Source organism: Sapajus apella, unplaced genomic scaffold (genome assembly GCF_009761245.1).
Source record: "Sapajus apella isolate SASKATOON/1434 unplaced genomic scaffold, GSC_monkey_1.0 scaffold241, whole genome shotgun sequence".
NCBI lineage: Eukaryota > Metazoa > Chordata > Mammalia > Primates > Cebidae > Sapajus > Sapajus apella.
Window position 1 is genome coordinate 311,229 of NW_022437181.1, and position 12,099 is coordinate 323,327.

The 12,099-nt window shown below is 44.7% G+C and overlaps 1 protein-coding gene across 14 annotated transcripts in view; it reads left to right on the top strand.

Moving 5' to 3' along the window:
• FAM120B (family with sequence similarity 120B) overlaps positions 1-11,505 on the top strand; it is a 107,409-nt gene extending 95,904 nt beyond the window's left edge. For 5 of the 14 annotated variants that reach the window (XM_032271591.1, XM_032271597.1, XM_032271603.1 and 2 more), the window contains 4 exons: positions 200-406; positions 2,910-3,018; positions 4,462-4,554; positions 10,015-10,808. In XM_032271591.1, coding sequence (XP_032127482.1) covers positions 200-406; positions 2,910-3,018; positions 4,462-4,554; positions 10,015-10,055 — 450 coding nt within the window. In that variant the 3' untranslated portion in view covers positions 10,056-10,808. The other 9 variants (XM_032271593.1, XR_004266134.1, XM_032271596.1 and 6 more) reach the window with 9 other exon arrangements.
• The last annotated feature ends 594 nt before the right edge of the window (positions 11,506-12,099 follow it).

Genomic DNA, 12,099 nt, shown 5'->3' on the forward strand with positions numbered 1-12,099 from the left:
TTGTTTCCAAGGCCTCTGTAATCAGTAGAGCTGGTGAAACTCAGCTTTGCAGATACAGCCGTGGTGATGCTGTCCAGTTACTGAGCGAGCATCCATTCTGAGCAGAGTAACTTTGCAGTGCCGAGATTCACACAGGTGTCTGTTTCTTGCGTGTGTGACTCCTGTCTCACATTTTTGGTGTGTGTTCTGGTCTCCACAGCCTGATTACATCAACTCCAGAGCCGTGCAGCTGGGCTCCCTTCTCGTCCGTGGCCTCACTACTCTGGTTCTAGTTAACAGCGCGTGTGGCTTCCCCTGGAAGATGAGTGACTTCATGCCTTGGAATGTATTTGACGGGAAGCTTTTTCATCAGAAGTACCTGCAGTCTGAAAAGGGTTATGCTGTGGAGGTTCTTTTAGAACAAAATGTGAGTTCGCAGATGGCTACCTTTCACCAGAAACATCCCTGTAGTTCCAGGCTACACAAATAACATGAAGTCGACTATTGCATTTTTCAAATTTAATGCTTGCCAAATAAAGGATTCCATTATTCCGTCAAAACCAGGAACACCTGATTTGAAGCATTAGGCTTCAGTGTCAGCATAACTAATACAGGCTGAATACCCCTTATCTGAAATACTTAGGACCAGAAATGTTTTGGATTTTGAATGTTTTTGGATTTTTGGAACGTTTGCATATACAGTTGACCCTTGAACAATGCAAGGGTTAAGGGCTCCAAACCCTCGTGCAGTGGAAAGCCTCCATATAGTTTTTGACTCCCCCAAAATTTTACTACAAAGAGCCTACTCTTGACCAGAAGCCTTAACTAATAACATAAGCAGTCAATTAACCCATCGTTTATGTTATATATGTATTATATACTGTATTCTGACAATAAGCTGGAGAAAAGAAAATGTGAGTAAGAAAGTCATAAGGAGAGAACTATATTCCTGTTCATTAAATGGAGGTGATCATATTGAGTGGGCTGAGGAGGACGAGAAAGAGGGTGGGGCTTGCTGCCTCAGGTGTGGCAGAGGCCAAAGAAAATGCCCATGTTAGTGGATCTATGCAGTTCAAACCCATGTTGTTCAAGGGTCAACTGGACAGACATCATGAGATAGCTCGGGGATGAGACCCAAGTCTAAACACAGAATTCATGTATGTCTCATATACACCTTATATATACAGCCTGAAGGTAATTTTATACTTTATTTTTAGTGGCGTTGTGCATGGCACAGTGTTTTGACTGCATCTATCACAAGATCAGGTGTGGAATTTCCCACTTACAGCATCATGTTGGTGCTCAAAAAGTTTTAGATTTTGGATTTTCAGATTAGGAGTGCTTAGCCTGTAGCTTCTGCCAAAATTCTTAAACAGGGTTCAGGGCTTCCAAACTTAACGCTTAGGTGGGGCAAGCAGCATCACACCCAGTCTGACACATTTTTAATTTTTGAAGTGCTTTTTACTCTTCTCCTCATTACACACACACAATACACATACTACTTTTTTTGAGACAGGGTCTTGCTGTGTTGTTCAGCCTGGAGTGCAATGGTGCAATCTCTGCTGACTGCAAACTTCCACCTCCAGCACTTGAGTGATCCTCCGTCCTCAGCCTTCTGAGTGGCTGGGACCGAGGGTGTGCACCACCATGCCCAGCTCATTTTTGTATTTTCAATAGAGATGAGATTTTTCCATGTTGCCCAGGAACTCTTGGGCTTACGTAATCCGCCTCCCTCAGCCTCCCAAAGTACTGGGATTACAGGCATGAACCACCGTGACCAGCTCCTCTCCCTTTTTTAATGAAGAACTAACAGTCCCTACAGAAGTGCCTTCACAGATATCAGACTCATCTGATAGGTGTAGTTACAGTTTATTATTTGAAAATACTCCCCAAAGGCTGCCAGTTTAGTTGGGGACGCTGGCTGCTGTCCAGCTTTATAAATACAGTTGCTACATGACTCCTGGAAGATTTCCAAATAAGGCATCAAGCCAAGCTCATTTGGAACGTGTTTTAATACCCAGAGGGATGTGAAAAGCAGTGTGATCCGTGAGAGAGCATACCAGTCTGTCACAGTAGAGCACTCCAAGCTTTCATAGCAGAGAGAACACATTTGGTAATGTGTTGCCATCACTGTTACACACACACACACACACACACACACACACACACACACATTCCAGAGTGGCATAGGACTGTAAGTATTTAGAACTTAGAAGCAGCCTGAATTTTGTAGAGAGCAAAAGCAGAATAAGAGGAGAACTACGCCCCTAATAAGCCAGTAAGTATTGGAAGGTAGACTATAGAAATGAAAGGTAAAGTAGCCTTATTGGATCACAGCCTATCCATCATGGATCTTTTCCTTTCTTTATTCAATTTCTTGACCAAGTTCCAAGCGATTATAGGGTCTAGTTTAAAAAAAAAAACTTATAGGATAGAATATTCAGTAATAAAACAGGAAGCTTGAAGGAAAGGTTGAATGTTCCATGTTCCATTTCTTAATCTGCTATTTTTTGGGGGTTTTTTGTTATTGTTTGTGTTTTTTTGACCATGGCTTTTCTGCTGAATGTTCTTATAACTAAGAATTGAAAGATTAAGATATATTAATTGCAAACACTTTTTAAAGGTAAGATTGTGTGGTAATCACCTAAATTGTCATAATGGGACTTAAAGCTTCTTTTTTAGAAATGATTGTTTAACCTACAGAAGCTGCTTGGTGTTATTTTTCTGGGGGATGTGAGAGAATATGTTCTCTAAGAACCTCTTGTAATGTGATCATGCTGAAGGAGAACTGTACTGTGGTTCACGCCTGGGAGCAGGGTGCAGCTACCATTGCTGCCTAGCCTTGGGAACAGCGTGGGAGGGTGTCCCATAAACTTCCTTCCAGCCATATCTGGCCCGTTACATCTCATTTGCATCTGGTCTGTTTGCAGAGATCTCGGCTCACCAAATTCCACAACCTGAAGGCAGTGGTCTGCAAGGCCTGCATGAAGGAGAACAGACGCATCACTGGCCGAGTCCACTGGGGCTCGCACCATGCAGGTGGGAAAGGGCCAGGTGCTTTGAGACGCCCCACAAGCATAGACCCTAACTGCTTCCCACATACTTTTGATAAAAGAATTCTAAGAAGAGGCTGATACAGTTGGATGAAAAGAATGGAATTTAAATGATAGGGCTGAGTGTGGTGGCTTATGCCTGTAATACCAGCACTTTGGGAGGCCAGGGCAGGTGGATTACTTGAGATCAGGAGTTCAAGAGCAGCCTGGACCACACAGTGAAAACCTGTCTCTACTAAAGATACAAAAATTAGTTGGGCATGGTGGTTCATGCCTGTAATCCAGGCTACTCAGTAGGCTGAGGAAGGAGGATCGCTTGAATCTGGGAGGTGGAGGTTTCAGTGAGCTGAGATCGTGCACCCGCACCTCAGCTTGGGTGACAGAGCAAGACTCTGTCTCAAAAGAAAAAAAAAAAAAAAGAAAAGAAAAAAAAAGAAAATGATAGATCTCTACACAGTGGTTTAAATTTTGGTCACAATAGGAAAATTTCTCAGAAAGGACTCACTTATTAATTAAATAATTAAGAACTCTTTCTCTTGGTATGTAACCTCCTTTCTAGGATTCTCCAGAAGAGGGGCTGCTTAGGTAGTGTTTGTTTATTTGATAAGAGTTTAGGTTTATTTTTTCTTATAATAAAAGTATATTAGAAAAATTAAGTGTAAAGGAAATAATTAAAAAGGAAATATAAATGGCCTTTAATTCTGTCACATAAAGATAACAAGTGTGGACTTCTGCTGAGGTTTCTGTGTGTGGATCTCGTTCTGAGTTTACTCCATGCAGTTTTGTGTTCTGCTTTCCCACTTAGCACTTAACTTAGGGCACGAACACCACAGGATCATCCACTGCAAGATAGCTTGTTCTCTGTTTGAAGCTTCTTTGTGGAGCACCGTGGACTATCACTCTACCTTTAAAAAATCACATGAATTTCTATTAGGCTTTCTAGTGGAGACAAACAGGACAAGGTATCAGGGACTGGGAAGTTACAGAAATTTTAAAGCACACAAAGTGTGCGTGAAGTTTGTGGAGAATAGGGAGAAGCTCATAAGTCCCAGAAGTGCTGGTTGATCCCTTGCCCAGGGCGCCGGAGGAATGGGCTTGATCACGGGCACCATGGCCTGTGTGGATCCAGTGGGGTCCCAGGGAAGAGGAGTAGTTGGGCTGCTCAACTCTTTGTTTTCAGAGGTTGCCCTCTCACCACCAATGCCAGATTCTCCTGGAGTTAGAGTTTAATACACAGATCTGTGACTCCACTCCTGAGCCTGGTTCTCTGGGGATGCAGTCCTTAAATTTGTATTTTTTCATGAGCCGTCCTCACTTAAGTACAGGAAAACTGCTAGCCTGGTGCCACCTTGCCACACTCTTACACGATGTGTTATTTGGGTTAAGACATTTGAGAACTTGCTAATTCTCTGACCATGTGTTCCCACAGGGAGGTGGGGAAGACAGGGCTCCGGCTCCCACAGGACGGGCTCTGGGTATAGCCGTTCTGGTCAGGGACAGCCGTGGCGAGACCAGGGACCAGGTAAGAAGGCCTCACTCTACTGGCCCACCTGCATGGTGCTGCCTCTCACCTTGTGCTTTTGCTGATAACTGCCTTCCTCCGTTTCAAAAATAGGTTGAATATTTATTTATAGTAAATAAACATACCGCTGTATCTAATTTTTATCATTTAGTGAATAAAGACAAATAATTTTCATGCTTGATGCTAGCCCTGTCTGCTCCTGGCCACTTTATTCATTTTCTATCAGTTCATTCTGCTCAAGATCCAGTTTTTGTCATTTACTCGCTCGAAGGTGCTTGTAAAATTTGCATGTGGAAGGTCCATTGTTCTCATGAAAAAATGACAGGGTATAGTGTTTCACCAATAGCTGTGTTCAGGCAGTAGCATTCTGGAATTTTCCATGGCTCGGATTATAGTATGAAGTAGGAAATAGCTCCAGCCCTTTGTGTTTTACACGTTGTACAGATACCTGTTTTAGTGTGTGTATTGTGCTGAATTTAAATACATAAAGAACATCACATCAGTATTTGAGCTCAAATTCCTTATAGTTTGAGATCCAAACTTCATGCAGTTTGACATTACCTAGTATTTATAATTTAATCCCTTAAAATCTAGATCAACCTTTAATTTCTGGTATTTGTGACTTTGGCAATGTCTAAAATGTGTAGAGACTTCCCAGGCTGCTCTCATTCCCTACAGCACAGCAGGTCTTCAGTGTGATTGCAGTTGACCTTTGGGGTCTGTCTCGGGTGGAGTTTGCATGGAGGCTGCAGGGCCACACGTCTGTTGAGTACCGTGTCCTTTCCTCTTGGGTCTGTACAGTCAGCAGACGTTGCCAGTTCAGTGTAGATCAGAATTTATGGTGAATATTTTTGAAATGCCCATCTTTGAGAGAGAGCTTCATAAACTTAGATTTACATTTGCTCGAGATGTTTCCTTGAATGAGCTTAACCTGCAGAAACTCTACCCCAGCAAGTCGTGGACCTGCTGTCATCTGGAGCTTCCTGATGGCCCCACTGGACATGTACATCCGCCCTCTCATAGTCTCTGCTACAGTGTCAACACGAGGGTCGCTTCCACGCATCACTAACTAAACCATCCAGCAGAGATCAGGGCAAAAGACCTTCCATATTTGCAAGGATATTTGAGATTGCTTTTCACTTAGTATTGCAGTTTATTGGAGTAAACCATGACCAGAGCCCTCAGATGGACACTTTAAAGTGTAACACTTCAGAGTGAGAAAGAAAGGTAGCACTGTGTCACTGACAGATGTAGCATCAAGAGCATGCCCAGCCCTGCCCTGATCCTAGAAGCGAGGTGGCATGGGACCTGTTTGATACTGACCCCTCTGGGAATGGTCAGAGCCACAGGCTTTTCTTTACTTTCCTCCAGAGACGGCCTGCTGTGATAGCTTCAGACAGGCTGACTTTGTCTCAAGCCCTGGTTTTGCCTCTTCCCAGTGGCCTGCCCAGAGGGGATCACTGGACCACTGGGCTGCTCCTGCCTCTGATCCAGTGTGGGCTGATTAGCTGCAGGTATGGCGCCTCCACAGAGCCAGCATCCGGGCAGAGGTCATGGTGGCCGCTTCCGAAATGAAGTATTTCTTTCCCTGGCGTTAATTCTAACATTTCTCTTAACATTTATGTCAAACTGTTTTGTTAAATAGTCTTTTTTGTTAAAAATACAGCAATGACAATTCTACTTCAATATCGCTGTTCTTACAGCACCAAAGCCTGCGGGTGCGGCCTGGCAGGTATGGCCTGGCAGGAGCAGAGCCGTCTGCTTCTCTAAGCTACCCCAGAGCACGGCCCTCAGGTCATGTGCCAGGACAGATGCCGTGCATATTGCTTCTTCCTATCTCTAGTGTGATGACAGAGACCACATGAGCATCTTTAAAGTAGACCAGGAGAACCCCCGTTCCTTGGATTGACAGGAAACAGGTTTCTTCCAATTCTGTTAGCAGAGAACAGTATCCAGAAATTTTTCCTCCTCATGCAAATTAAAACAGCAGAATGACTTTCCATAGGTAGAACCGAAGATAGTCATTGTCAGCCCTGGGTCCCTGCGGGACAGGGGGATCTCACTCTTGGAGTGTGTGTGCGCCTCCGCAGCAGGTCCCTCAGCCAGCCGGTAACAGGCATTCCCCCAGTCACCCTTGGCCTTGCCAGAAGTCCAGATGCTGCCATTGTGTCCTCATCCTGCCTGGGTTGCAGCTCCTTGGGGCAGGCTGAGCTGAGCCCAAGGGATCTCTAAGTGGCATGCAGCTTCTGGTTGTGTGGGTGAGGAGAGAGCCCTGAGATGGACACAGGTTTGGGGGTGACACGACATGGGGGGCTGGCGAGAGACAGACAGAGGCAGCGTCTCACCAGGACTGAGCCGGAGAGGGAGGCAGTCCAGAAGCTGGTCAAAGAAGAGAGGCTCCGAGGACAGAAGCTGACAGAAAGGGCCAGCGAGCAGAGAGGGAGGGAGCAGGTGAAGGCCACCCCCTGCAGGACCAGGACAGGCACCACTGGAATCTCCAGGGGCACTTGTTTCTTGTTCTTTCCTGCTTCTAATAGTGTAAGCTACTGATAGGAAGCAGGAAATCCATACAGGGTGAGCATCCTGTGTCCGAAATCCAGAATGCTCCAGAGTCCAGAACGTCTGCCCATCAACAGGACACTCAAAGGAAATGCTCCTTGAAGCATTTTTTAATTTCAGATATTCAGATTAGGGTTGCTGAACCCCAGTAAGTATAATGCAGATATTCCAAAATCTGAAAAAATCTGAAACCAGAAGCACTTTTGTTTCTAAGCATTTCAGAAAAAGTTTACTGTAGTAAGCAACCCGGTTGCCTCTGCAGCCTGGGTGTCTGTGTGGGTTTGGACACATGAGTGGCCACAGTCCTCCCCAGGAATACACTCCTCTCTCTACCTGGAACATGCCAGCCTCCCTCAGGACTCCCTGTGCTCTGGGCTCAGTGGCCCCTGTACCCTGCATATCCCATGCGTCAATCCTTCATTTTCATCTTTGCCATGTTCCCATTGCTGAGGGTGATGCACACGTCCCAGGATGGAGGCAGGCTTGGCCGATGAAGGCCCCTGGTGTGTGCGCCCTCTTGTCTTGATTTAATATTTGCTCCCTGTAGATTCCTGAATCCCTGAGCTGGTCCACAAGGCTGTGGGGGTGGCAGAGACTCTCCCTAGACTCTGCGTTTTGCCAGGCTTTCCATAGCATGCCCAGTAATTTGCTTTTAAATCCCATACGCACATCTGTAAGTACCACTTTAGCACAAGTTTCCTTTCTGACATTTGTTTAGGATGTCATTGGCGAATATAAATAAAAAGCCAAGGAACCAAATGAATTTGTAACTCTTGGCCCAAAAAGGAGCACGGAGGAGCTGTGGGCAGTGGCACAGGGGAATTGTGGGCACCACTGGCCCTGCTAAGTAAAGGATGTGTGACCGGGAGAGCAACTCTGCACCTGTCTCTCCCACCTTGTTCCTAAGTCACTGTAACGTGAAGTGAGCTCTCCCAGGCTCTGCAGGGCCCACATAATCGGAGAAGCAGCTCTCCAGGAAGGAGAAGACAGTTGGGCTATGGGGCGGGAACTCCAGGTGGAGGGTTCCCTTCTCACTACCCATAGGACCGCTTTGAATTTCAGGACCTGTTTGGAACTCTAAAGAATGTTTGTCAGTCTGGGTGCAAGGCCTAGAGGAGCATGTTTTACCACTTCTTTTCTGGTCACTTAGAAACAATAAAACTGTAATGACCTCAGCAGCTGCAGCCTAACACCACTTACAGGCTGTGCCCTAGTTTCATAAATAGGTCTTTGAAGAAGATCCCTACTTTGTTGGAGTAGGATCATAGCAGTAACACAGAAGTTTAAGAATGGTAACGTATGTGGGTTTTGGGGCCGGAAAATAGCTCTAGGAGACTCTCAGGTTAAAGGCAAAATTGAGATGTGAAGTGCTGAGTTAGCATCAGGTTTAAGAGTTTAGGAATGGGGGGGAAATTAAATGGTTCTTGCAAGACATAAGCAAGGGTGGCATGTTCCATTTGCATTCTGCCTTACGGGGGGAAGCAGTTACAAAAATGGTGTTAGTGGTGCCTGTGTGTACTCTAATTTCAGAGATTCCAGTATAAAGTGTGTGTTAAACACACATGCACACACTGCTCTCATCAGGACTAGAATGTATTTTTCAGACCAAGCAACCGACTTTTTAGTTTTAATTACTGTGACTGAATTTGAGACAGCACATTTCTTGGGTTTTGCCTACCTTGAACTCCTCTTTTAGTTATTTCTTGGAGATATTAAAGTAGTTCAAATAGAAAGTTGTCAGTATTTCCAGGGCAATTCATAGGTAAAATTCCTTGTGTCGGTAAAAAAAAAAAAAAAACTAAAAATGCTTCATAATCAAAGTATTCAGTCATTGCCAAAAAGTTGTCAAGTTTCTGGAGCCTGAGTGTGTGGACAGGTAGGGGGCTCCTGGGGAGCCTGAACTCTCTGGTCCACTTCAAAGGCCTCAGAGCTCAGCGCAGGCAGCTGCCCCAGAACAAAGGCTGCGCAAGTGAGAAGGCTTTAACCTCTTCCTTGCTGTCACCCAGCCCAGCTGGCAAGAGATGATGTGTTAAATTCCACAGTCCATAGCTACAATTTGCCTGTGATTTTCCACATTGTCACTTCTCCTGGTGATTCTGTAGGAGGCCTGCTATAAAACTGCCTGTGATCATCTGTGATAACAAGGATGGGGGCAGAGGTAACAGGGATCTAGAAACCTCACTCTGGCTGTAACCCTCTCCTTTCACACCTCCTGCCAGAGCCCACACTTTTGGGGGCATGAGGGACTCAGGCTGCCCAGGGCAGGAGTGGGCCAGAGGAGAGGTGTGGAGACCATCCACAGTCACTACAAGTGAAAGCCTTGTGCCGTCATACACCAGAAGAAAACTCAGAGCAGGGAACATTGGAAGAAAAGTGTTATTTTTAAAATGTGAAAAACTGTCACTCTTTTTACTGCTAGTAGAGGGGTTCAGCCCGAGCCTTTTCTTCCCAACATTCCCTGTCTATCAGAAAGGCAGAAAGTAGCCACCCAGGCTGTGGCTGGGAAAGGGAAGCCCTGGGCCAGGCGCCGAAAGAGCTGCACGTGAGCTTTTCTGTGCTTGGCAGAACATCCAGTGAGCCATCTGCATGTGAATTTCCATTTCCATAAGTCGTCAGCAATAGTAAATGCCTGGAAATCACGCAGATGGATGGAGCTGGTGTGAAGAGGAACAACTTTGACATTGTTTCCTTCCACTAACCTCTTAATTAATTGCTTCCACTTTAATGGAATAATTATGGAACATAGTTTTAATGGCATGTGTCCACAACTGTAAAGAGGAGAGAGCTCTGTCCTCCAAATACAGCTCAGCATCTTTGTTCATACTTAGAAATGTGCAGTCTTCTCGTTTGTATATTGAGAGATTTAATTCTTTCTTTGGTTTTCATGTCTGTGCACTGCAGGAAGCAGACAGTATGAGCATGACCAGTGGAGAAGATACTAGTTGTCCTCCTGGTAAGTTCATCGCTTGCATCTCCAGAAGAAATCAGTTTCGTGTCTGTCTTTATAATGTAAATATTCCATATCAAGTACCAAAATAAACAACTCAGATACGGAACCCTGCTGACCTGGTGCTGAGTTAACTTGGTTTCAAGACACGTTTCCTTCCTCCAGGAAGAGTGTGAAGAGAAAAAGAGGTACACATGGACGCAGAGCCCTGCCAGCACCCTCCTCTGCATTGTAGCTGCAAGGAGACCATGCCTGTGGGAGCCAAGCCTCGCTTGTGTTAAGAAGGAAAGATGCCATTTTCAGTGGCTTCTCCCTCCCATTGTGCAGAAGAGCTTTTGTTGGCTTCTTTCCCGAGCTTGTGCCTGATTCTGTGGCCCAAAACAATCATTGTTAACATCTTCATGTATTTTGTTCTGATCTTTCATACATATGATGCCTAGCTAATTTCATTTTACAATAAATAGGAATCTGTTGTATTCTGCTTTTTTTTAAACAATAGATTATGAGGAGTTGTCTTATATTATTTAAAAGTCGGAAAATGCCATATAGTAGTCCTCCCTTATCTGCGGGGGATGAGTCCCAGGACCCTCCGTGGATGCCTGAGACTGTGGATAGTATGGAACCCTACGTACATATACACATGTTTTTTTTTTTTCTCTATGTATGTTCTATGGTAAAGTTTAATAAGGAACTTTACAAGATTAACAGCAATCAATAACTAATAAAAATTATGTGAATGTGGTCTCTCTCAAAATGTTGTACTGTAATCACCCTTCTTGCTATCTGATAACCAAGACCTAAGTGACTAATGGGCAGAGAAGCTGGATGAGGGGCTGATTCTTGTTCCAGCATGCCAGCATGGGAGGCACACGGTCTCATCACGCTACTCATAATGGCAAACAAGTTTTAACAAGTTGTTTCTGTGATTTCTCACTTAATCTTTTTGGACTTCAGTTGACCACAGGTAACCGAAACCACAGAAAATGCAGCTGGGGATAAGGGACACACTGCTGTACAATATTTCAGAGATTGTTTTCTAATTAGCAATTCTAATCAAACCTAAGTTTCCAACTATTTGTTCTCTTGGTCCTCAGAAGTGTTTGAACAGAAAAGTAACAACTAACTTCCCACCTTCCTAGTGGAAGAGTTAATTCTGCCTGGAGGGTTCTGCCTGGGAGACATGATAGCATGTGTGTGACTCCTAGGTCTGTTTCTGTGGGGTCATCCTTTTCGTTTCATTTTGCCAGGGCCTGGCTCATGATTTTTGACAGCAGTGCCTGTGAAGACAGGCCTGACTCTCCATGCAGTCTCACAGGAAACCCACAGAGAACGTGCTGAGAACACGTGGTGGCTGGGCTGCCAGCAGGCCTGGTTTACGATGTCGCAACTGAACAGCACGTTTGTTCCTCTCTCTGTGAGCATTGAAAGACTTTTATTTAAAATATTGTTTTTTTTTTTTATGTTCAGAGTAATCCTTCTCATGGAAGAATCTTAAGGTCATATAATAATTCAAAAATTTTTTAAGTTTTTTTATTTTATTTTTTATTGCACTTTAGGTTCTGGGGTACATGTGCAGAACATGCAGGGTTATTGCATAGGTACATACATGGCAACGTGGTTTGCTGCCTCCATCCCCCCATCACCTATATCTGGCATTTCTCCCCATGTTATCCTTCCCCAACCTCCCTGCCCCCCACTGTCCCTCCCCTATTTCCCCCAGCAGACCCCAGTGTGTGATGCTTCCCTCCCTGTGTCCATGTGTTCTCATTGTTCAACACCTGCCTATGAGTGAGAACATGCAGTGTTTGATTTTCTATTCTTGTGTCAGTTTGCTGAGAATGATGGTTTCCAGATTTATCCATGTCCCTACAAAGGACACAAACTCATCATTTTTAATGGCTGCATAGTATTCCATTGTGTATATCTGCCACATTTCCAGTCTATCATTGATGGGCATTTGGGTTGGTTCCAGGTCTTTGCTATTGTAAACTGCCACAATAACATACGTGTGCATGTGTCTTTATAATAGAACGATTCAA